The following is a 24,258-nucleotide window of genomic DNA, read 5'->3' on the forward strand; positions in this document are numbered from 1 at the left end:
TTTTTTTGCATGTTGGGCATTTAGTTGTAACAGTGTAATTTGCTGTATAATATTTACTTATTGGATGGTCTTGTCAAGAATCAATTGACTACAAATGCCAGAGGTTTATTTCCAGACTCTCAATTTTATTACATTGATCCATGTATATATCCTTATGCTGGACCCACAATCTTGATTACCGTAGCTTGGCAGCAAGTTTAGAAGTTGGAATGTATGAGGCCCCCAACTTTGCCATTTCTTCTCAAGATTGTTTTGGCTATCCTGAGTCCTGTGCCTTCCCACATGAATTTGGGGGTCATATGTAATTTCCACAGAGATCCAGCTAAGATTAAGCTAGGAATTGCACTAGATCAATCTGTAGATCTCCATCTTAGCAATATTAAGTCTTTCACCTCACCAACAGATATGAGATGTCTTTCCATTCATTTAGATATTTCATTTCTTTCAACAATGTTTTGTGGGTTTTAGTTTAGGATTTTTTTTAACTTCTTTTATTAAATGTTAAAAATATTTAATTTTTGATATTATTGTGAATGGCATCATTTTCTTGATTTTGTGTTCAGACAGCTTATTGCCCGTGGGTAGAAACAATTTTTGTGTACTGATCTCATATTTTACAATTTTGCTGAACTTGTTTACTAGTTATATTGGTTTTTAAGTGATCACTATAAGGCTTGCTTTATTTTTTATATTTATTTTTCAGACAGGATTGTAAGCAACTCAGGCTGGTCTTGAACTTCTGATACTCTTTATTTTAAAAATATTTTATTATTTATTCATTTATTTGACAGAGAAAGAAGGGGAGACAGAAAGAAAGGGCACGCCAGGGCCTCCAGCCACTGCAAATGAACTTCAGTGGTGTGTGCCCCCTTGTGCATCTGGCTAATGTGGGTCATGGGGAATGGAACCTGGTTCTTTTGGCTTTACAGGCAAGTGCCTTAACTGTTAAGCAATCTCTCCAGCCCAAACTTCTGATACTCTTGCCTCCACCTCTTGAGTGCTGAAATTACAGGGATGTGCCACCATACCCAACTCTCTAAGGGTTTCTATATTCACAATCATAACATCTACAACTACATAGGGTTTTATGCATTCTTTCCAACTTGTATGCTTTTCATTTCTCCTTCCTGCCTAATTGTCCAGCCTATAACTCTCAGTACGTTGTTGGCTAGAAGTGGCAAAAGGGCATTCTGACTTGTTTTAATTTCTTTGTTTCCTTATATTCTGATATATGTATCATGATTTTTAAAAAAATTGGACTTTTTGTTTTCTCTTTTTTTTTACATCTCAAGATGGATAATTCACACATTAATTTTGACCTCTTTTTATAGCTAATAGAAATTTTCTCCTTCTAAGCACTACATTAGTTCTCACCCTCAGGTTTTGATGTATTTTTATTATTGTCCAGTTAAAAATATTTTTAAAATCTACCAGCATTCTTCTGTGACTCATCAGTTATTTCTGAATGTATACCATGGTTTCCAAATATACTGACATTTTCCACTTCATTTTCTGTTATTGATTTGAAATTTATTTGCATTGTGATCATAATTCAATTCTTTACAATAAAGCCTGAATAGAACCCTTGTCTAGCTATATTTATATCAGACAGAACATACTTGAAAGCAGAAAATATTATTAGAACAAACCAAAAAAATTCTTTACAATATATTGAGATTTTCTTTCTGGTCAAATTTTGTAAATAATCTATATGTATATGCAATGGTCTGTACTTTTGCTATTAAAGTAAGTTACTAATCAAGCAGTTCAAAAATTCTACATCCAGGAACATCATTGTCTCCTTGATCTACTACTGAGAAAAGTATAGTAAGACATTCCATTGTGATTATATATCCACTTATTTCTCCATTTAGTACATTAATTTTTCCTTTGTATAATTTGAATCTTTGGTATAAGTGCATAATAATTTGAATCTTTTAAACTTCCTGGTGAATTAAACCTTCATTAATTCTTTTTTTTTTTTTTGAGGTAGGGTCTCACTCTAGCTCAGGCTCTACTGGAATTAACTATATAGTCTCAGGGTAGCCTCGAACTCATGATCCTCCTACCTCTGCCTCCCGAGTGCTGGGATTAAAGGCGTGCGCCACCACGCCCGGCTTTTTCTAATAATATTTTCTGCTTTCAAGTATGTTCTCTCTGATATAAATATAGCTAGACAAGGGTTCTATCCTTTATATATTATTTGCATGATTTATCTTTCTCCTTTTTACTGTCAGCCTCTCTGTACACGTTTTTTGGATCTGTCTCTTTTAAACAGTACTTAGTGCTATTGATTAATCCCACTTCATAAAATTTGCTTTTTAACTCGTGCATTTAGTTCAAAACCTTTAATAGAATTATTGTTATGTCTGAATTTAAAGCTATCATTTTATTTTGTACTTTTATTCCTCCCTATATTTCTTCCATGTTTTCTTTCCTGACAACGTTAATTACCAATAGATTGCATGCATAACATGTACATGAGGGAAGCCCTGGGGTCCATACTCAGCACAAGAATACATAAATTATATGAATTGAAACAATTTGTTTTGAATTAATTAAATTTCCCCTTTCTACTCATTTGGAAAGCTACATCATTTTGCTATTAAATAGTTACATCATATTAATTGCTATATATGTAATTACCTTACCAGAGTGCAAGCTCAATACTGACACAATACAAGGTTGCTAGAACAGTTGAATTCTATTCATGCCTTTGCTGACAGCTTTCCTTATTATGCAGTAGTTTATTTAAAAAAAAAACCAGCAGGTTTCCTGGTTTTATTTAAGCACAAATATAAGATGTACATAAGCTGTTTATTCATTTTCTTCTCTGAGCAGCCTGGTGTTGGGATTGTTGACTTTACCAGCCAGCTGGGCTGCTCTTTCCACAATGGCTTTGCAGTTCTTTGAAGAAACGTTGTGAGCAGTCTCTGCACAGGAAGATTTGCTGCACATTGGGAGCATTTCCAGCTCCTTGATGCTGCGGACCAGGAACTTCCGGAAGCCACTGGGCAGCACGTGCTTTGTTTTCTTGTTGCTCCCATAACCAATGCTGGACATCAGAATTTGGCCTTTGAATCTTCTCCGCACCCTGTTGTCAATACCTTTGGGTTTCCGCCAGTTATGCTTTAATTTTGACATTTCGGTCTGACTGGTACCAAATGAACTTCTTGGTCCTCTTTTTGACAATCTTGAGCTTCACCATAGGTCTAAGGGCAGCCATGATGCCAAGCAGAAGATGGCAGCCACCTCCGCAGGCAGAGCTGAAGAAGAGCCTGGTTACCTGTAATGAAATTCTGTAATGATGATTTGCCAAGCTTCTGTGGATGTCTGAAGACTTTATTTTTGCAGTCATGACCTTAGGCTGGACCTAAGTTTATGTAAACCGAATCATGCTGTCTGTCTTGTTTGTAGATGCTGACAAAAGAAAACTAGACCGGGCTGGAGAGATGGCTTAGCGGTTAAGCGCTTGCCTGTGAAGCTTAAGGACCCCAGTTCGAGGCTCAATTCCCCAGGACCCACGTTAGCCAGATGCACGCATCTGGAGTTTGTTTGCAGTGGCTGGAGGCCCTGGCGCACCCATTCTCTCTCCCTCCCTCTCTCTCTCTCTCTCTCTCTCTCTCTGCCTCTTTCTCTGTCTGTCACTTTCAAATAAATAAATAAAAATAAACAAAAAACTTAAAAAAAGAAAACTAGACCTTCAGTTTTTTGTTTAGACTTTGTGTACTGATGCTGGCTATAGATTGTTGCAAGTAGAAGTAGGTCTGGCATACTCTCCAATGATACTGTTTTAGCTTGAGTATTCTAAAATACACTTTTTATAGAGAATAATATGCAAAATCACTACATATAAAGTTTGTGGTAAAGGTGTAAACATTTTGCTAATAAAATGATAATTTTACAAGTAAAAAAAAAAACAGAATGGGGCTGAAGATATGGCTCAGTGGTTAAGTCACTTTCTTGCAAAGCTAAAGACTCAGGTTCAATTCCCAAATACCCTTGCCATACACACTAATTGGCTCATGTGTCTGGAGTTGTTTGCAGTGGATAGAGACCCTGGCACACTTGTTCTGTCTCTTAAATAAATAAATATATATAGAGAGAATGGGTACGCCAGGGCATCCAGCCACTGCAAACAAACTCCAGATGCATGCTCCACTTTGTGCATATGGTTTAAATGGGTATTGAGGAATCAAACCCGGGGTCCTTAGGCTTTGCAGGCAAGTGCTTAACTGCTAAGTCATCTGTCCAGCCCAAATTTGTTATGGCAAAGCCAATAAACATATGCCAAAGCAATTTAGGGATTGCTGTGCCTCTTTCTCCCAGGCTGATAGAGAGTTTTTCCTTGCTGCAGGTCGCAATGCCCTGCTGGCCAACTTACTTTTTTTCTCCATAAACATCTGGTTTGTCTCAAAATGGCATGTTAAGTAGTAGTATGAAAAAGTCATCCTATGATAATCTATGCTAAACTAACACAATAATCAATGAGCCATGAGGTGAGCTTAGCTGGGTTATCTCTCTCTGCCCTTTTTCCTTTCATTATGGTGTTACAGAAATGTCCCCCACAAACCATATTGTTATTCAGATCTTCAGGGATGAGGACGATCCAGAAACCTGAATCTCCTGGAGTTATTCTCATGCTAATCAGTGGAACGCTTTGCGTCAACATCTGGTACCTGGCAGATGTTCAATAAGCCTGTTCTTGCGCCCCCTGCCGCCCTAGGGCAGGTCTGCATCTAGTAAGGCTCCACCTGTAGTGTCAAGTGTGGTCACTAGAGGTCGGTGTGAGATCACCATGACGGCTTCGTGGAAAACCAGCTTTTCCGTCTCAAAGAGTTTCAGAATGCGAGCATTAGAGAGAGCCTGGATCTTGCCTTCTTGCACTAGAGTTGCACAAGCTGTCTGTACAGCCCAGCAAAGTTCCAGGTTGGGCACAGCAAAGGCAACAAGTGAGGTGGGAAGTTAGAGGGTACAAATGCAAGAGACCCTCAGACTGGGGGCTCAAGGGTCTTTGGCCATAATTCAGATTCTGGTACCTGACACTTTCCCTCAACAAAATGGGGGAGGGGTAGAGTACCGTTCACAACATCTGGCCTAAGTATTCGTATGTATTCAGCACGTTGAATTTGGACAACTTGAAGATCTGGATTAGGAAACTCAAGACATACCCCCCCCAAGAAAGTAACAGAACTCTAAACCGTGGAAAGCTCAGTTAAATACCCTAGTCTTTGTTTATCATTTTCTTTGTTTGTCACATTTTTTTAAATTTTTAAAATTTTTTAATGGATTTGGGTGATGGCACAGTGGTTAAAGGCTGTCCCTTGAAAGGCAGATAATGGGGAATGATTCCCCCTACCTACCTAAAGCCAGGCATACAAAGTGGCACATGCATCTAGAGTTTGCAGTGACAGGAGGTCCTGACTGTCCATTCTCTACCTCCATAAATAAATAATATTTTAATAATAATAAATGATCTTTCCCAAGCTGAAGAATAAAAGCATAGTGGGCTAAGCCTCTAGGCTTCTGTCCTCTGATATAGAGCCTCTGGCCCCTCCACTTTCAAATTAGCCAACATGTCTAGTGTCTTTACTTAAACCTAAGCTGTCCCGCTGCAGGACCTTGGACCTTGCTGTGCAGGTAATAGCAACATAGTACACTTCCCTTGCTTTTCATTCCTTTCTGTTTTTCATTCTTCTGAGATCATCTTCCCTCTGAAGTACATCTTTAGAATCTCCATGATTGTGATCTCCTGGTGAAAATCTCTCAGTTTTGTTGGCTGAAAGTACACTGACTTTCTTTTGGAATGTTTTTATGGCTGACACTGCCCCTTAGGGTATTGGGTTAGCATGGACAGGCCCTCCCACAAGCATCCCTTTCCAGGTGTTGACTTCAGATGAGTCCAAGTGTTAGTAAGAAGTGCCCATCAGCACTTAGCACTTTGGTAGGATCATGATGACTATCACAATAGGGTTGTTTGGTTCCTGAAAAGAGAAAACAGAAAACTCCTGCCACAGAGGACAGAGTTAGCCAAAGGTAGTTATTATCTCCACTGAAAACGTCTGCTCTTAGCCTTCGGGATTTTAAGGTTTCATTTCTACAACTGGCAATGACATAACAGTCCCCTTAGAGCCATAAAAGATAATGGAAACACCCTTGCCCCAACTCTTCTCATTAAACCTGAGGCCAGAGATAAGGTAGACTGGACAAAATGGCAGCCCCTTTAGCAAACATTCCTCCCAAATCTCCTTGAGACCTCAGATTGGTTCTGATGGTCTAATCCAGCAATCTTTACACAATCAACATTTTTATCCAAGTTCTAACATCTAGGCTTTGTTGGGTACTAAGGCCCACTGTAGATCACCAGATCTGGTGATGAAGCCAGTTTAAATCTAGACCCAGATTATGTTTAGAGACACGGATTAGATATCATGGTACCAGGGCCCAGAAGCAAGAATCTGAAGCAAACCCACATGCTACTGCCAGCCACACCTCTGACTCTGCGAAGTGAACAACCTGCCTTCTCTGTGTCTCCAACATGGAGCTGCTTCTTCTCTGGAACCAGTGACTCCAAACCCTTCAAAAGAGAAATCAGGGTCTGGAGAGATGGCTTACAGGTTAAGTTAGTACTTGCCTGTGAAGCCTAAGGATCCAGGTTCAGTTTCAAATATCCATGTAAGCCAGATGCACAAGGTGGGACATGCATCTGGAGTTCTTTTTCAGTGGCTAGAAGCCCAGGCAACACCCATTCTCTTCTCTATCTGCCTCTTCCCCTCCTCTCAATAAATAAATAAAAATATTTTAAAGCCAGCTGTGGTGGCACACGCCTTTAATCCCAGCACTCAGGAGACAGAGGTAGGATCACCATGAGTTTGAGGCCACCCTGAGACTACATAGTGAATTCCAGGTCAGCCTGGACTAGAGTGAGGCCTTACCTCGAAAAACTAAAAAATAAATAAATAAAAAGAGAAATCATCTTAGAGCCCACAGAAGACCCAGAATAGCACCCCATCCTTGAGCTGAACAAAAGGAAGGGCTTCATCAGTGATCAAAGGGCTGTCACTTGAGCATCTAGTCCAATCAATGTTTTAAACACGGAGACTCATATAGCACAGGATGAACTCAAACTCACTATAGCTCAGTCTAACTCTGAACTCCTGATTCCACCACCCCCCAACTCTACCTCTTAGGTACTGGGGTTACAAACACGTGCCACCATGCCTGGCTTAAGTTGGGTTGCATTTTATACACATCTTCAAGTGTGGATTGAAGGAAGAAGATATTAATGAAGAAAGATTATACAGGAATGTTTTTAGCCTTTTTTATTGACAACTTTCATATATATACAATGTACTCCAATCATAATCCCCTACGACCATCCTATTTTCCCCCCTCATTGGCCCCCTCCACTAAAACTTCTTCTTTCCAGCTAAAACCTCTTCTATTTTGATGTCATCATTGTTTTCCACTCCCCCACCAACCATGACAACATGCTGATGGGCCCAATATTATGCAATTCTTGTTTGGGTAACAATGACTTCTATGATGTCAGAAATACAATCACTTTGTATCTGGAAGACAGCATTCCTCCCCTTCATTTCGCTCTTATATTCTTTCCTCCACACTTCTACAGTACTTCCTGAGCTTCTGAGGGTGTGAAAGAGAAGAATCATTTAATGCTGCACACTGAACTGTCACTTCTTCCCAGCACTTTGGTAAGTTCCCCCCACTCCCCAAGTAGGGTCTCACCCTAGCTCAGGCTGACCTGCAATTCACTCTGTAGTGTCAGGGTGGCCTCAAACTCATGACTATCTTCCTACTTCTGCCTCCTGAGGACTGGGATTAAAGGCATGCTCCATCACACCTGGCCTTAAGTTCTGAGTCTCTCCAGTAGTTATCACCATCTGAAAGGAGAAATTTCTTTAACCAAAGGTGAAAGCAGCATTAATATATGAGCATATGTTGGGTGCACACTTTTAGTCCCAGCGCTCAGGAGGCAGAAGTAGGTGGGTCACTGTGAGTTCGAGGCCAGCCTGGGGCTACAGAGTGAGTTCCTAGTCAGCCTGGGCTACAGTGAGAGCCTGCCTCAAAAGAAAACATATATATGACCCTATTGCTGAAGACACCATTTGTTGCCGGCACAGAACACGGAGAGACTTGGCTGGAATCCAGAAGAGAGCCAGAGCCCAAAAAGTTAGTTCATCTAGTGTTGGAAAGTGCTACATGAGCTCCTGGGGGAAAGTGGCCAACAAATATCTAAGCTACTCAGAAGCAAACACCCTGACAGGATGTACACACATCACATAATCCAGATGCACAAAGTTGGTGCATGCATCTGGAGTTTGTCTGCAGTGGCTAGAGGCCCTGGTGCACCCATTCTCTCTCTATCATAAATAAATACAAATAAAATATTTTAAATTAATAGAAAGGACTAACCCTTAACCATGTGTCCTTAGGTAGGGTTGCATCCTTCTGATCTCTCTGAGCTACATGTCAGAATCAAGCTTAACTCTTAAAATGACAAAAGACAGAATCAACACCTAGGAAATTATAACATCCTCCATAATCTGAATTCCTAAGAAGATCCCCAAAATGATTTGATCCTTCTCTTTTTTTTTTAGGAGGATCTCTCTCCAGTACTCATTCTCTCCCCTTCCTTCCCTCCTTCTTTCCTTCCTCTTTCCTTTCTTCCAGACTGTATTTGAGGCATACGTGAGTATTGGTTAGTAGCCAAGGTGTTCCAAGTTTTTGTGGGTTTTTTTTGCGTTTAATAAACACAATCAGTGCCATAGGCTTTAGGATAAGAGATGTATGTACGGAAGTGATTACACAAGGCGCTTTTCACAAAGGTAAGGCAATTTCACTGTTTTACTTGCATCTGCCCTCAAAAGGGCAGGAGAGGGAGAAGGGAAGGATTGAGGGAAACAGTGTCACAGACTGTGGGGGTAAAATGCAATTACCTAACCCAGAGGCACTTGCTTTTCAAGCCTGTTGCATCCCCCCCCCCCCAACCCGCAGGCTGCGCAAGGAGGCTGCCCCCGCACTCCACTGATTGGCTAACCTGTCCTGCTCGTCACGCTCTTTTGTCACAGTAGATAGCTGATAAAAGCTGCCAAGACTGCCCTAGGAACTGCGCTGCCTGCCTCGATCTGGCTACCTCTCCTTAGGTGGCCCTGCGGAGCAGCTCCTTCCGGCAGCCCCGAGTCGTTTAGCGGCTTCGGAGGCGCTGGTCCTTTTTTTCTGCTGGAGAACCACTCTGAACAGCCGCTGGCCAACAGCAGAGTGCAGGTAAAGAAAGGGGTACAATATCCTGGTGCGGAGAAGGGAGGGTGAAATCCCGCCAGTACTGGGCAGCTCCTCTCTCCCCTCTCCCCACCCGCCTGGAAAATAAGCAGTTTCAGCAGGGTAAGGAGCATTCACGGTGACCTGGCTGCTTTAGGGTCATCTGGAGCCCGTCCACTTGATTGAATTTGCCTGGTCTGGGGAGGGGACAAGGGGGGAAGATGAGGGAAAAGGAATCATGTTTGCCTTGAAGCCCTTTTACATCTCCTCATATTTTCCTGGGCACTGTGTGGGTAGGTGTGTCTTAACTCCTATTGCATTTCTCCTTAGTAGCCCATCATAACGGAATCTGAACTTGAATTCGGTGCAGGTAACTGTAGATTTGGTTAGGCCGATGGTGCCGCGTGATACAATGTGTGTGTGCGTGGGGGGCGGGGGGTTCCTTTTGGCTTGTATTCAGAAAGTGGAAGAGGTAAATTTCCGCCTGGCAACAGCGGAGGCGGCGGGAGGAGGGAGGGAGTACCATGATGACGATTGAAGATGTTTCTGACCCTTCCCTTCCCTTCCCTTCCCTCCTCCTGCTGTGGCGCAGTTTTGAAGCCCTGAGCATCCGGATCTGCGACCCCCTGTGGACCCAGACCTACCAACTCTCGAGGCAAGGTTTCTCTCAAGAGGACACAGGTTGCAGAGGCTGTCAATAAAGGTGCATTCTTGTTCCCCAGCTGGTGTAACAATCTGAGTAGTCATCATGAGGGGGGAGGGCTATGAGGAAGTGGGTGGGGATGAGACCAGAGCTCATGAAGTTAATAAGGTCTTCCTTCTTTTCCATGAATCTGTGACAGCTGTCCTTTCTGTTTAAAACCCTACATCACTTCCAAATACCATTAAACCTAGAATTTAAAGCAACAGGTGTCCTCCGTCTTGAAGGACTGGTGGAGGGGGATGGATGGGGCTGCATGAAGCACCCTGCTGGCATGCTAATATTGGCTAGCTCCAAGAGGCTGTAATTGTGTCTCTTGTGAGATGTGTTCAGGGTGGTGAATAGATAAAAAATGTAAGGCAGACTATTGAGATAGAGAATATACAGCTGCAGCTTTCTTCTTTATTAACTGCCCTCCTTGTTTTCTTTTATTTTTGCAGCCCTCTACTGACATCGGAGGCCCCTTGCACGACTGCAGATTAGGAGTTGTTTTTGTTTTTTTTTCCCCTAAAAAGCCCTCGGCGTCGTGTATTAAGACTCCCCGTCTTCATTAGGCATGGCTAGTATTCTTGCACATATGGCTAATAACGGGGGGCAGAATGCAGCATTGCCACCTTGGGCCCATTCCATGCTGAGGACCCTGGGAAGGAGTCTTGGTCCTTTAATGGCCAGCCTAGCAGAGAGAAACATGAGATTGTTCTCTGGGAGGGCGGTGCCAGCCCAGGGGGAAGAAACCTTTGAAAACTGGCTGATCCAAGTCAATGGGGTCCTGCCAGATTGGAATATGTCTGAGGAGGAGAAACTCCAGCGCTTGATGAAAACCCTTAGGGGCCCTGCCCGGGAGGTTATGCGTTTGCTCCAAGCTGCCAATCCTAGCCTAAATGTGTCAGATTTTTTGCGGGCCATGAAACTGGTGTTTGGGGAGTCTGAGAGCAGTGTGATGGCCCATAGTAAATTTTTGAACACGCTGCAGGCGGAGGGGGAGAAAGCTTCTCTTTATGTGATCCGTTTGGAGGTGCAGCTCCAGAATGCTATTCAGGCAGGTGTCCTGGCTGAGCAAGAAGCCAACAGGACTCGCCTGCACCAGCTCCTTGTAGGGGCTGAGCTGAGTAGTGACCTGCGTTTCAGGCTTAAAGGTCTTCTTAGGATGTATGCAAATGAGCAGGAGAACCTTCCAGACTTCCTGGAGTTAATCAGGATGATAAGAGAGGAAGAAGATTGGGATGACACTTTTATTAAGCAAAAACGGCCCAGAAGATCTGAGCCAATTATGGAGAGGGCAGCTAGCCCTGTGGCATTTCAGGGCTTCCCACCAATAGTGATTGGTAGTGCTGACAGCAACGTGATAGAAATAGATGATTCCCCCGATGACTCAGATGAGGATGTGATCCTGGTGGAGCCTGGAGATCCTCCAATGCCATCCTTCAGTGTCCCACCCCTCCAAAGCAGGGCCACATCTCATGACCAAGTGCTGGTCATTGATGCCCCCCATAATTCTGGGGCTCAGTCTGCTTTCACCAGCAGTGGTTCTGGGCCCAAGACCAGTAGTCTTGGTGCTCTGCGTAGAGGCAGGAAGCGGAGACACGCAGTCTACTGTTACCATTGTGGGGAGGAGGGCCACTCAAAAGAAACCTGTGACAATGACATTAACAAAGCTCAGGTGTTTGAGAATCTGATCATCACCTTGCAGGAGCTAACACATACAGAGGAGGAAAGGTCTCGACAGGCCACTGGAGAACCTAGTGACCCCTCTGAGCTACAGTAAGAAGTGTGCCTCCAGCCTTAAACAAACCCTTACATGTATTCAGAGTTCAATGATGAAAAGCTTGAGATGAACTTCTGGTTGAATGAATGAATCCACTGAGTTGAAGAATCTTGTATACCATTGTACCAGAGAAAGAAGGCCTGATCTCTGGCCTTGCTCCCTCTCTCTATTGCCTAAGTGTCTATTTTCTGTGTGCACCTATTTCCTTGATGGCTTTATTCTCTTTGTAATGTGGCATAGTTCGTTGTTACATCTTCAAATAATGAAGAAACTTACACAAAGTACAAATTACCCAGAACTCTCTACCCATACAACTGTTGTCAGCCCTTTGATGTCTAGCCTTCCAAATATTTCCCTATACCTATGTACCCAGATAAATATATGTATAGATAAAAGTGCTCAAATGTAAGTTGTTCTATATGCTGTATTTTTTCACCAAAAATATAAGTTTTTGGCTTTTTAAAAATACCAGTAAATATATGTGTGTATCAGCATCTACTTTAATGTCTGTGTTATTATTTTAAGAGGAAGTTAAGGAAAACAATTAAGAAAAATACAGTGAAAAGGTATAAAGGGGTAGGATCATACTCTGAAGAGGGCCTTGTATTCAATTTGCATATGAGAGAAACAGCCAGGTCTGGTCATGTAAACCTGAAATACTAGCTACTTGGGAGGTTGAATCAGGAAGACCCACTTGAGCTATGGAGTAAGTTCAAGGCCAGTCTGGACAATTTTGTAAGACCCTGTGTTATCACTTTCTTATTGCTGGGACAAAATACCTGACCAAAAGTGACTTAAGGAAAAAAAAAAGAATTTATTTTCAGTTTACAGTTTTGAGGGTAGAGTCTGGCATGGAGAGGGTTGGGGAGTGAAGGGTCAGGGATGGGAAGAGGGGTGGGAAGTATGGAAGGAGCAGAAAGCCAGCGCCACATGATCATATCAGCATAGCAACAAGGAAGTAGAAAGAGCTTAATGTTGCAAGTGAGGCTGGGCTATGTAACCTCAAGATCCATGCATAGCAATACACATCCTCCAACACTCTACCTCCTAAAGGCTCCACAACCTTCCTGAACAGTACCACCAACTGGGATGTAAATATTCAAATAGGCACACACTGTCAAAATTTTTATTAAAAAGGGATCGGGACAGTTGCTTAGAAGCAGAGCACTTGTTTAGCAGACACGAGGTCTTTATTCTATGTTCATTCCCCAGCACCATATAAAAAGAAAAACTGAGCTGGAATAAATCCTCAAAGCAGAGGATCTCTTTGCCACAACTGACCTGTCCCATAGAGCCAAATTATGGCCTAGATTAATTTACAATACTCCACTGTTTTCTTTTCTAATGATCCGGAGGAGTCTGCTGAAGGGGAAGTTTAGTGTTGAGGCCAGGGGGATTTGAGGGAGTCTATTCCTGTTCACTTTGGGAAAGGGCCAGCTCTTCTGTAGATAGGTTCCTTAAATTTCTGCTGTTGATGGAGTGTTGGGCCCTGAAAGGCCCAGGCGTGGGGCCTAGTGGAACTTCCTGAGCCTAAAGTTTGGTGACCTGTCTCTGGCCAGCTAGGACTCAGCAAGACACCTAATGGCTTCTTGCCTGCCACCTCCAAGTGGCAATTGTAATTACCATTTCAATAGTTACAGTTTACTATTGGCCCTTACCTCTCCCCCCCACCCCACCCCTATCCTAAAATCCCCACCTTTGTCCCCGACATTATATAGGCAACTGCTCATAGCAATAAAGCAAGTTTTTTGTGAGTTCCTGCTTCCAAAATACTCCCGACTCAGTGTGTTTTTTTTTTTTTCAGGTGGCCAGGAGAGGTTTCTGAGTCGTCGTATGCTCATCTTCCTCCTTACGCCTTGGGAGGAACCAGTAGGCCTGATCCTTCTGCCCGGGGAGGAGCCCAGAAATGGAGAGCATGTTGGTCTCTTCTGTGGGTTAACTCCACCCTTTACCACCTTCCTAATTAAAGATCAGCTCCTCACAGCACCCAAGTCTCACCCTGTATATTGTGATACTATATGCTACAGGACACAAGTATCCCAAGAACTCCAAACCCATATCCACTCCATTCCTTCATAGGGAAGGTATGAACAGTAATCTAGTTGTCATGGCACATGAAAGGACATGTGAGTAAGAAACCCAGGACTGTACACAATGCTACAGAAGAGTAGAGGGTACACACAGGAAAATGAGAGAAAAGAGAGACCTTTCTAGGAAAATGTCCTTCAGAGGTCCACCCTGTCCCTTCTACCAGTCTCAAATTTAAGAGTGTACCTACACAAGACCATCATAATAGGAGGAAAAGATCATGACATCAAAATAAAAGAGACTGATTGAGAGGAGGAGGGGATATGATGGAGAACAGAGTTTCAAAGGGAAAGTGGGGGGAGGGAGGGTATTACCATGGGATATTGTGTACAATCATGAAAGTTGTTAGTAAAAAAAAAAAAATTTTAAATTTAAAAGAGTGTCAAAAGAAGCCAGGCGTGGTGGTGCACGCCTTTAATCCCAGCACTTGGGAGGCAGAGGTAGGAGGATCACCATGAGTTCGAGGCCACCCTGAGACTACATAGAGAATTCTAGGTCAGCCTGAGCTAAAGTGAGACCCTACCTTGTAAAACAAACAAACAAAAAAGAGTGGTAAAAGAGTAAGTGTGACTTTAGACCCTGAGTGGCTATGTTTCCTGCAGGTGCAGGACAAGGTGGGGGTGTGCCTAGGAATGGTGGTGTAGGGCATGGGGTAGAGAGTGAAAATGGATTCATATCCTGAGAGATGTGGGAAATACAGGTCCCACAGAACTGAGAGGTCAGGGTCTGCAGCAGAGAAAGCATAAAGCTGTATGTGTCAGGGGACAAAGTGAGGGCACTAGGACCACGGGGACTCCCATGGAGATTAAAAGGGACAGGAGTCACAGATACAATGTTTCATGCAGAGGTCTGGACTTTGTTCCACCAAGAATAGCATAGATTGTGAATCTCAAGTGATGTATTAGGGCTCTGATTTATTCTAGCTATCTAGGGAGGGGTAGAAGCCAAGGGCTGTAAGAAGTCTTCCCTGGGCTGTCACATCCCAAACCTGACGTGAAGTGCTTTTTTATTCATGTCTGTGTTTCTATGTATGGGTGTAATGTGTGTGTGTGGGTATACTTATACATGTGTGTGCACATACATATGGAGGCCAAAGATTGATGTCCAGTGCTTGTCTCCTATTGTTCCCCACCTTGTTTTCTGTTTGTTTGTTTGGGGGTGGGTTTTTCGAGGTATGGTCTCACTCTAGGTCTGGCTGACTTGGATTTCACTATGTAGTCTCAGGGTGGCCTCAAACTCACAAAGATCCTCCTACCCCTGCCTCCAGAGTGCTGAAATTAAAGACGTGTGCACCACCACGTCTGACTTCCACCTTGTTTTTTGATACAGGGTCTCTTGTACTGAAACCCACTGATCAGCTAGTGTAGGTAACTGCTGGATAAACCCAAGGAAGTCCTGTCTCCACTTACCCAGTGCTAAGATTACACATGTATGCCATTATGGCTGATCTTTTTGTGGGGTTCTTTTTTGGCATATGTGTATGTGTTAGTATGTGTTGTGTAGTGTGTGTTTTGTGTATAGTGTATGCACATGTGTGTGGAGATGTGCATGCCCTTTGTGTTCATGAGCAGAAGATAGAGGAGAATGTTTGGTGCCCTCTGTGATTTCTCTGTGTATTTCCTTGAGACAAAGCCTCTCACTGAACCTGGAGCTTCTGCTCCAGCAATTCTCCAGTTTCCACGTTACATGCCACTCTTAAATTTTTAGGTGGATACTTAGGATGGAACTAGGCCCTCATACTTGTACAGCAAGAACTCTTACCTCTTGAGTCCCTATGCCTCAGATTTTATGTTGGGTGCATACTCTATGCCTGGGATCTTAAGTCAGGTCCTCGTGCTTGCACGGCAAGCACTTTATTCCCTGAGCCATCTCCCCAAACCCTACAATGCTTCTCTTTTCTAGAAATACCCTCACAGTTTTTCCATGCCTCTTGGTTCCGCTCCATTCATGACTTCACAACCCATCCTTACAATCCCCATCGTGCTCCGCTCCACACTGTGAAGCCATAATAGTCTTTAGGTAGCAGGTGTGAAGGCTCAGCCTCCTATACCTTGCTGCCATGTCCATTCCTCCGCCCCCAACACTTCCCAACATTCAGTGTCTTCTTAAAGCCTCTGCCTCTTTAACACTCATGACCAGAAAAATAAACCTGGGAAGAACCATTAGCTCTGACCTTTTAGGCTGAAACTCAGTGAGGAACAAAAGACTCAAGAGGGCCACTCCTTGCATCCCTCCAGGGCACCTCTGAGCCCTTGGTAGACTCCTTGATCTCCCCAGACACTTCCTGCATTCCCAGGCAAGAGCAGCTCAGGCTCCTGAAGCCACAGGAGCTTCCAACCTTCCCCACTTTGTACAGGTTTTAACTCCCAAATTTTTGAACCCTCCATAAATCTGCTGTAGTAGTTATTTTTCTCATTTCTGTGACAAAATATCTGACAAAAGCAATTTAAGGAAGAGAGAGGGTTTACTTTGGCTCACAGTTGGAAAGTATTGGTTTATGTTGGACCACAGTTGGAGAGCACAGTCCATCATGGTGGGCAATCATGGCAGCAGAAGCTGGAGGCAGCTGATCACATTGCATCCAGACAGGAAGCAGAGAGAGATGAATGCTGGTGTTCAGCTGGTTTTATTCTTTGTATTCAGTCTAGACACTTCCCAGGGAAGAGTGCCACCCACATTCAAGGTGGATCTTCCCTTCTCAGTTGAACTTCTCTGGTAACACCTTCACAGACATACCCAGAGGTATGTTTCCATGGTGATCCAGCCAACTTGACAATAAAGATTAGTGATCACATCTACCCTTGTGGGTATCTGTTCCCCACATCTAATTTGTGGAGGCCAGAGATTGGTGTTGAGTGTCTTCCTCCACTGTGCTCTAGAATATTCTTTGAGACAGGGTCTCTTTTTGTCCTGGAGCTCAGTTTAGAAAAAAAACTTTTTTTTGAGCTCACCTTTTCTCAATTTTATTATATGAACACTTACTGAGTGATTTGTCCAAGGACAGGGATTATGCTTCCATAACCTTCCTGGCCCTAGGCAAAGTAGAAAAAAAAAAAAAGAAAGAAATCTTTTTTTATGGTTTTTTGAGATAGGGTTTCACTCTAGCTCAGGCTGACCTGGACTTCACTATTGTTGTCTCAGGGTGGCCTTGAACTTATGGGGATCCTCCTACCTCTGCCTCCCAAGTACTGGGATTAAAAGCCTGTGCCAACACATCTGGCAAAATCAATGTTGTTTATCCCATCTCTGAAGTCAGCTGGGGCCTACTTAGAAAACCTGTTATGAGGCCTAGTCCTTTCTCTTTCTCCTCCCTCTTCCTAGATTTTTTTTTTTTTATGGTACATATTCAAAATCATCAATTAATTTATTTTACTAATATAATGTAACCTGACATTTATTTTTTACATCATTCTGTGATATACAGACTTTCCTTCACATAAAAGCATATGTCTTTTCTTGAAATGGATACCTGAACATTCAGATCAGGCTACTGCAACTAGCAGAAGGAAGGCTATTGGAGAATGCTGGGATCTGATGTTCTTCATTTCAAGCTATGGGCTGATTTTCTTCCCTTTGCTTTTACTCTTACTGGTTGCTACCAGACCACAATGGCTCTTTTGTCAGAAGCAGTTGGTCTCTGAGTGGCCTTCTGCATTATCTTTCTCCCTCCTGGCAAGTTTTCCCTAGGTTTCCATGACACCCTTCTTTTTTTTTTTTTCTTCACTTTTTATTTATTTGAGAGTGACAGAGAGAGAGAGAGAAAGAGACAGAGAGAGAGATTGAGAACAGGCGCGCCAGGGCTTCCAGCCACTGCAAACGAACTCCAGATGCGTGTGCCCCCTTGTGCATCTGGCTAACGTGGGTCCTGGGGAACCGAGCCTTGAACGGGGGTCCTTAGGCTTCACAGGCAAGCGCTTAACCGCTAAGCCATCTCTCCAGCCCGACACCCTTCTTTTATGGTCACCCTTTGGCCCTTTTGGTGCCCACTTCTCAGTTTCTCCTGTATTACCGTCCCCACCCCTTTGTGTAATAGTAATGAAAGCAACAAAAACTCATTACCTCTGTTTTTTTTGAAAAGCTTATTTGCCAGACAAGCCTGTATCAAGCTCTTTCAACACATCAGTTCACTTAATCCTTATACCAACCATGTAAGATAGGACCATGGTCACATATTTCCAATGAGAATGCAGGTTGACTACTTTAAAAACCTACCTTTGTCTGGGGTTGTTCAACTGCTTGGTGGGCAACCAGAGGTTAGTCTCTGTGGTGACTGACATTAAAGCTTAAACTCTGAGGCCTTTTGTGGTCAGCACATCCTGTCATGTATTGTTACTGTCCACATATGTTACACAAGGGAACGAATATGTGAACCCAGAAAAGGGCCTGCTATTAGCAGGTGTGACCTGAATATGAAATTAGCACAAGGAAAACCCATTGTAATCTACAAAGAGATGGCAGGCACTGCATTAGAATGTGCTTCTCTGCTACAGAAGGAAGGATGAAAGAAATTGAATGTTGCTCCTGCCAAAGAGCCACTGCTTATTCAGTGTTTATCTGAGGAGTGACAATCAGACTCCTTGACTTGCACTGAGTCTGGCAGGCATAATAGTCAATTCAGAAGCTGCTGGGGTTTACCAATGATGTCAGGATAAAGGAACACTTGTTGAATGCTCAAGTAGATTTCTTTTTTTTTTTTTCAATTTTTTTCAATTTTATTTATTTATTTATTTATTTGAGAGCGACAGACACAGAGAGAAAGACAGATAGAGGGAGAGAGAGAGAATGGGCTTGCCAGGGCTTCCAGCCTCTGCAAACGAACTCCAGATGCGTGCGCCCCCTTGTGCATCTGGCTAACGTGGGACCTGGGGAACCGAGGTCCTTAGGCTTCACAGGCAAGCACTTAACCGCTAAGCCATCTCTCCAGCCCTCAAGTAGATTTCTTGGGCCAGATCCACAGTACCTCATTCGTCCTGTGCATGGCAAGGGGTGTGGTTTGTGTTTTGCTGAGATTTTCTCTTTCCATAGCATGTTAAAGGCCCTCCTCTCCTTTCAGAGAGGTCAAAACAAGCAAAACCATTTCCCTTCAGAAATGACTGTGAAGAGAGGGTCAAGCTGATTTCAGAGTGACATAGAACATCCCAAGTAATTTGGAGTTTTCCCTCTGGGATTAAATGTTTCAATTCAGAGGAAACTGCCATTCAATAGTCATTAAAAGGTGGGTCAGAGAGAGAGCTGAGTTGGATCTTGGGGCCTCATCCCCATAGGATACATGGATCCTCGGTTGCAGTGATTTATGTCCAACAAGAGGTGACAACTTAGTATGGCTCTCACAACTGCTCTTTTAGATGTACATCATGTTCACCAGCGTCATTTTATAAAGACATCAAGGCATACCCAGTATAAGTCACTCATCTAAGATCATACAGCTAGTATGGGCTACAAGTGGGATTGAACTTCTGATATGTCTCTCAGCCAAGTCAAAAGTTGTTACTGTCGTGTTGTGAAGCTATTCCCAAGTTAATGGGTATAAATATCTAATCATTTTGTTGGCCATATTGTGGTACTGACTTTTACTTGCCAAGTCAGTCAGTAGCATGGCCTCAGTATCATTTCTTTCATTAAACAAGACAAAAAAAAAAAAAAAGAGAGATCAATTTAGGAATGTCCTCTCAGAATCTGAAAATGACAAATTTGGTGAGGAGGTGTACATATATTATCTCTCCCACATTGCTGACAGGACTAAAATTGGGACCACCCTGGCTGGCAGGCTGACTATGAAATGCATCAGTGGTTGAAATATGAAAATCCCTGGATCCAGCAATATAACCTTCTAAAGTTGAGGCTGAGGAATTAGATGGATAAATGTAAAAAACATATGCAAAAATGTTCACTGTCACTTTTTATTAGTCTCAATGGCAACCTGGGAACAATGTAAAAGACCATGTATATTAGTTACTTTGCTCATTGCTATACTTGGTACATGACAAGGGAGGAAGCATTCATTTTCTTTCTTTTTTTCCTGTAGTTTACATCATAGTAGAGAAGGCATAACAAAAGGACCATATGGCTACTGGTCATATTGTGTCCCTAGTCAGGAAGCAGAAAGAAGACAGGTAGTGAAGCTTATATAATAAACCTCATGGCCTGCCACCAGTAACTCACTGTCTCCAATAAGGCCTCAACTTAAGACTTGCTCCCATCTGGAGACTAAGTGTTCCAACACATGAACCTCTGGGGACCATTTCACATGAAAACCATAGCAACAGGAGTAAGGTTTGGCTGAATGAATTAGGCTCCATACATGCAGCAACATGCTGTCAGTTCATTGGATTTACCTGAAAAGGAAATGATGTGTGGCTCTTCTGGAAAAGGCCTTGGGGGATAGAGAGATGGGTAAGCAGTTAGAGATACTTGCATGGAAAGCCTGATGCCTAATGATCTGGGGATGGTTTGCAGTGGTAAGAGGCCCTGGTGTACCTATACTCTTTCTCTCAAATAAAAATATATTTAAAAAGAAATAAAAGGCTTTAGAAGACCATTGCACCATCAGGCCATCTGTGTTATCTTTGACCTCCCAACATGTTCCATCAAGTCAGACCCCTTCAACACCTGTCAAAACCATGGTCAAGCTTTAAGTATCATGTCACATGGAAGATTTATATCAGCTTACCTTTCATGTCACAACAGACTTGTATCAGCTTTCCCTGATTCCTTTAAAGCTCATTTTCTATATCTTAGTGAAGGAGAAATAGCTAGCTTCTTCTAGGCAGTTTCAGTTAGAAATTGAGGCCCACAGAGAACCAGGAAATGCCATTCCACATGCCAACCCTCCTTTGCATGAATGAAACTCTTGGTAGGAATGGACTTCATGTCTGATCAAGACTTACATATAAGACTAAACTACAACCAGCTACAGTGCTCTCTCCTGCCCACAATCTAGCATACTATCTAGGTGGGTTGACTCTGGGGTCCACTCTCCAAATTTACAAACCAATTGGGTCTTCCCCTTACATATCTAAGTCTACCAAAAGAATACATTTTCTATACTTTAAAGGCTGTGGCCTTCTTCCTGTGGCTGTCTTTGCCTGCCTCTTCTCACTCTGGCCATAGAGATACCCATGAGTCTGGCCTCTCCCTGCTGGGTAGGGGGAGAGCATAAAAATGTTTCTTGGTTTGCAGAAGCTTTTCTGCTTGCCTCTGCTTTATAGTTTGGGATAACTCCTCACTTTAATTAGATGTATGATTTTTCTCTGGTCTCTAAACCTACCACTTGTGTATTTACCTTATATTCCAGATCTACCATGTGGATGTTTTCATAAACTCTAGGCCTGTTGCCTGTGTAATTTCTCTAAAGTGGGGGTAGCTATGGGTATAACTGTCTTTACTAATCATTTCTCATCTGAGTTTCTTGGTCTCTGCTTTGATACTTTCCCTCTGCTATTTTTCCTTAAGTTCCTAACATTTGCCCTCTTATTTTCACAGGGAAGCTCAAGGTAGACGCTGTGTGTGTTTCTTCTAAATCTCCCTACATATGTATCTTCGTTCTACCTTCCATGTGCTTGCAACTCAACTCCAGTCTTTCCTTGCAATCCTCAATTTCTCTTAAATGAACTTTGAACAATACAGTGTGTATTTCCTACTTCCCACATGTTTATGACTCTGCTCTAGCCTTCTTCCTAGATCCCAATTTCCCTTAAATAAACCCCACAATTTGTAATTTTTAAAAATATTTTATTTTTATTTATTTGACAGAGAAACAGGAGGGAGAGAGAGAGGAAGAATGGGCGTGCCAAGGCCTCCAGCTTATGCAGATGAACTCCAGACATATGCAACCCCTTGTGCATCTGACTAAGGTGGGTCCTGGAGAGCTGAACCTGGGTCCTTTGGCTTTGCATGCAAATGCCTTAAACACTAAGCCATCCCTCCAGCCTGTGATTTCTCCCTAAATAAACTTAATAACTCCTAATTTTTCCTTCTTGAGTCCATCTTTATCAATTATTTGTTAAAGGTAGGACTGCACCCAAACTTGGGGTTCATAAACTTAGGGGACCCTTCTTGGATCCCCAAATCCTACATCACTAGGTAGTATTCATCATATTGTTATAACTGCTTATACAATGACCTGTCTTCATTAGGCTTACTGCCCTGGTGTCTAAGACAGTGTTAGTGGGGTGTGTTGACACAAAATCAAGGCACACACTCACCTGCTTATTTCCTTATCGCATGTCTGCCTTCTCCTATACAGTAGCATACGATTTACAGAACTATTATATTGTATATTGCTACCTTCCCTCATTATATTACACACTTAACCAGGCTGGACATTTTGATCTATTTAGCTAACTGAATGATCAGCTGCTAGAACAGTACTTGGGACAGAGCTAGTTGGCAAATGTTTTTGGTTGGAATAAACAAAGTGCCTGACATACAGTAGGCACTCAGTGAATGGCACCCTTGGTTACTTACTGCAACACATCTGTGGTGGTTTGATTCAGGTGTCTCCCATAAACTTGGGTGTTCTGTATGTTAGGTTCCCCAGCTGATGGAAATTGGAAATTAAAGACTCCTGGAGGCAGTGTATAGTTGGGGGTGGGCTTATGGGTTTTATAGCCAGTTTCCCCATGCCAGTGTTTGGCACACTCTCCTGTTCCTGTTATCTGATGTTGGCCAGGGGGTGATGTCTATCCTCTGCTCATACCATTGTTTCCCTCTGTTGTTGTGGAGCTTCCTATCGAGTCTGTAAGCCAATTTTTTTTTCTTCAAAGCTGCTCTTGGTCAGGTGATTTCTGCCAGTAATGTGACCCTGACTGAAACAGTAATGGTGGTACTGCTAGATACATGACTGTGTGGCTTTGGCCTTTTGGAGCTGATTTTCAAGAGGAATGTGGCAGGATTTGGAACCTTGGCCTAAGATATGCCTTGCAGCGCTGGTAAGTACAACTTGATGGACTATTCTGGTCAGTTGAAATAGCTGAATGTGGTAAGAACTATGGACCATGAGGTTTGGCTTATGAAGGTGAGAAGGAGCTTTGCCTGGACTGGGCTTGAAGCAGTTTTTTGTGAGAGGCTTGCTGTTATGCCCATGTCCTCAGAATTTGTGCAGGATTACTTTGTATAGAAACGGACTGGTGTGAGCAGAGGGATATGGCACAGAAGGGAAATCTTTTGGATGAAAAATTCTGCCATTCAGCTACAATTATATGAGAGATTACAACATTTGAGATTGTGCAAGCTGATCTTCACTGGGGCAAGAAGAAGAATGTAGACTGTTTTGAAGTGGCCTGAGTGCTCAGGGAGTGTCATGTTCTTCAAAGTCTGCTTTATTCCCCCCTGGATTAACAAATTGGCACCCTACCTGGTATCACAGAGCATAAGAAATACAGGAAAGAGAGGGTCATTTGAGTTTGCAACATGGTCTTGTGTTTTGGAAATGACCATCGGTAGTGTGAAGCAGTGGAGATGCCAGGACCATGAGATGGCTGCCAAGGAGAGCTGCTGGCCCCGAATGAAGTTTTCCAGGACTGTGAGTAGCCTAGCTGGAGGGGCAAAATTGGAACTCTAGAGACTTGTTGCTGGTTAGAATTATCAGACTTGGAGACTTGTCACTGACTAGAGTTGTTGGACTTGAAGCTACAGAGTTTAATGTTTGCCCTGGCTGTTTTAAATCTTACGTTCGCTGAATATTTCTTTGCTATGCTCAATGCCATCTTTTGCAGTGTCATTGTTTATTCTGTGCCATTATGGGTTTTGGGGGTATTATTTCTTGGTATTATGGCTCAGTTAAAAGATCTTAGACCATGGGGATGTATGAACATCATTGGAATTGATAGAAACTATGGGGACTTTTAAAAATGTACTGAATGTATTGCATTTTACATCATGTATGGTTATCAATTTATGGGGGCCAGGTCAGAATATGGTGGTTTGATTCAGGTGCCCCCCCATAAACTTAGGTGTTCTGGATGCTAGTCTCTCCAGCTGACGGCAATTGGAAATTAATGCCTGCTGGAGGCAGTGTATTAATGGGGGCAGGCTTATGGATGTTATAGCCAGTTCCCATGCTAGTTTTGGGCACATTCTCCTGTTCCTGTTGTCCACCTTATGATGGTCAGGGGGTGAAGTCCACCCTCTCCTCATGCCATCATTTCCCATGACATTGTAGAGCTTCCCCTCAAGTCCGTAAGCCAAAAGAAATCCTTTTTTTCCCCCAAAGCTGCTCTTGACCAGGTGATTTCTGCCAGCAATTTGAACCTGACTGCATCAACACCCACAAAGGTGATACTGGAGGGGATTCTGTCATTGTGAGATCAGTAGGTATTGAAAAACTGACATCCACCTAGTTGAGGTCATAACCTATGAGAGATATTCTAGATCAGTGCCTTCCTTGTCACTACCCCCGGATATCACCTAGTATTATATCAAC

General features: G+C 43.0%; 1 protein-coding gene and 1 pseudogene across 3 annotated transcripts; one reads left to right on the forward strand and one right to left on the reverse strand.

Moving 5' to 3' along the window:
• Positions 1–2,817: 2,817 nt before the first annotated feature.
• On the reverse strand, positions 2,818–3,226 carry LOC101600998 (annotated as a pseudogene).
• A 5,877-nt stretch (positions 3,227–9,103) lies between these two features.
• Positions 9,104–12,241, forward strand: Zcchc12 (zinc finger CCHC-type containing 12). Of its 3 annotated transcripts, none has more exons than XM_045140693.1 (4): positions 9,104–9,288; positions 9,613–9,652; positions 9,875–9,985; positions 10,423–12,241. In XM_045140693.1, the coding sequence occupies exon 4, from the start codon at positions 10,539–10,541 to the stop codon at positions 11,745–11,747; it is 1,209 nt and encodes a 402-aa protein (XP_044996628.1). In that variant the 5' UTR covers positions 9,104–9,288; positions 9,613–9,652; positions 9,875–9,985; positions 10,423–10,538; the 3' UTR covers positions 11,748–12,241. The 3 variants fall into 3 exon arrangements, with proteins under 3 accessions (XP_044996628.1, XP_044996629.1, XP_012807380.1); XM_045140694.1 differs by having other exon boundaries at positions 9,616–9,652; XM_012951926.2 differs by lacking the exon at positions 9,613–9,652.
• Positions 12,242–24,258: the final 12,017 nt, after the last annotated feature.

Source organism: Jaculus jaculus, chromosome X (assembly GCF_020740685.1).
Source record: "Jaculus jaculus isolate mJacJac1 chromosome X, mJacJac1.mat.Y.cur, whole genome shotgun sequence".
Taxonomy (NCBI): Eukaryota; Metazoa; Chordata; class Mammalia; order Rodentia; family Dipodidae; genus Jaculus; species Jaculus jaculus.

Coding starts and splice junctions, on each gene's coding strand:
- Zcchc12 (XM_045140693.1), top strand. CDS start 10,539: ATGGCTAGTATTCTTGCACATATGGCTAATAACGGGGGGCAGAATGCA.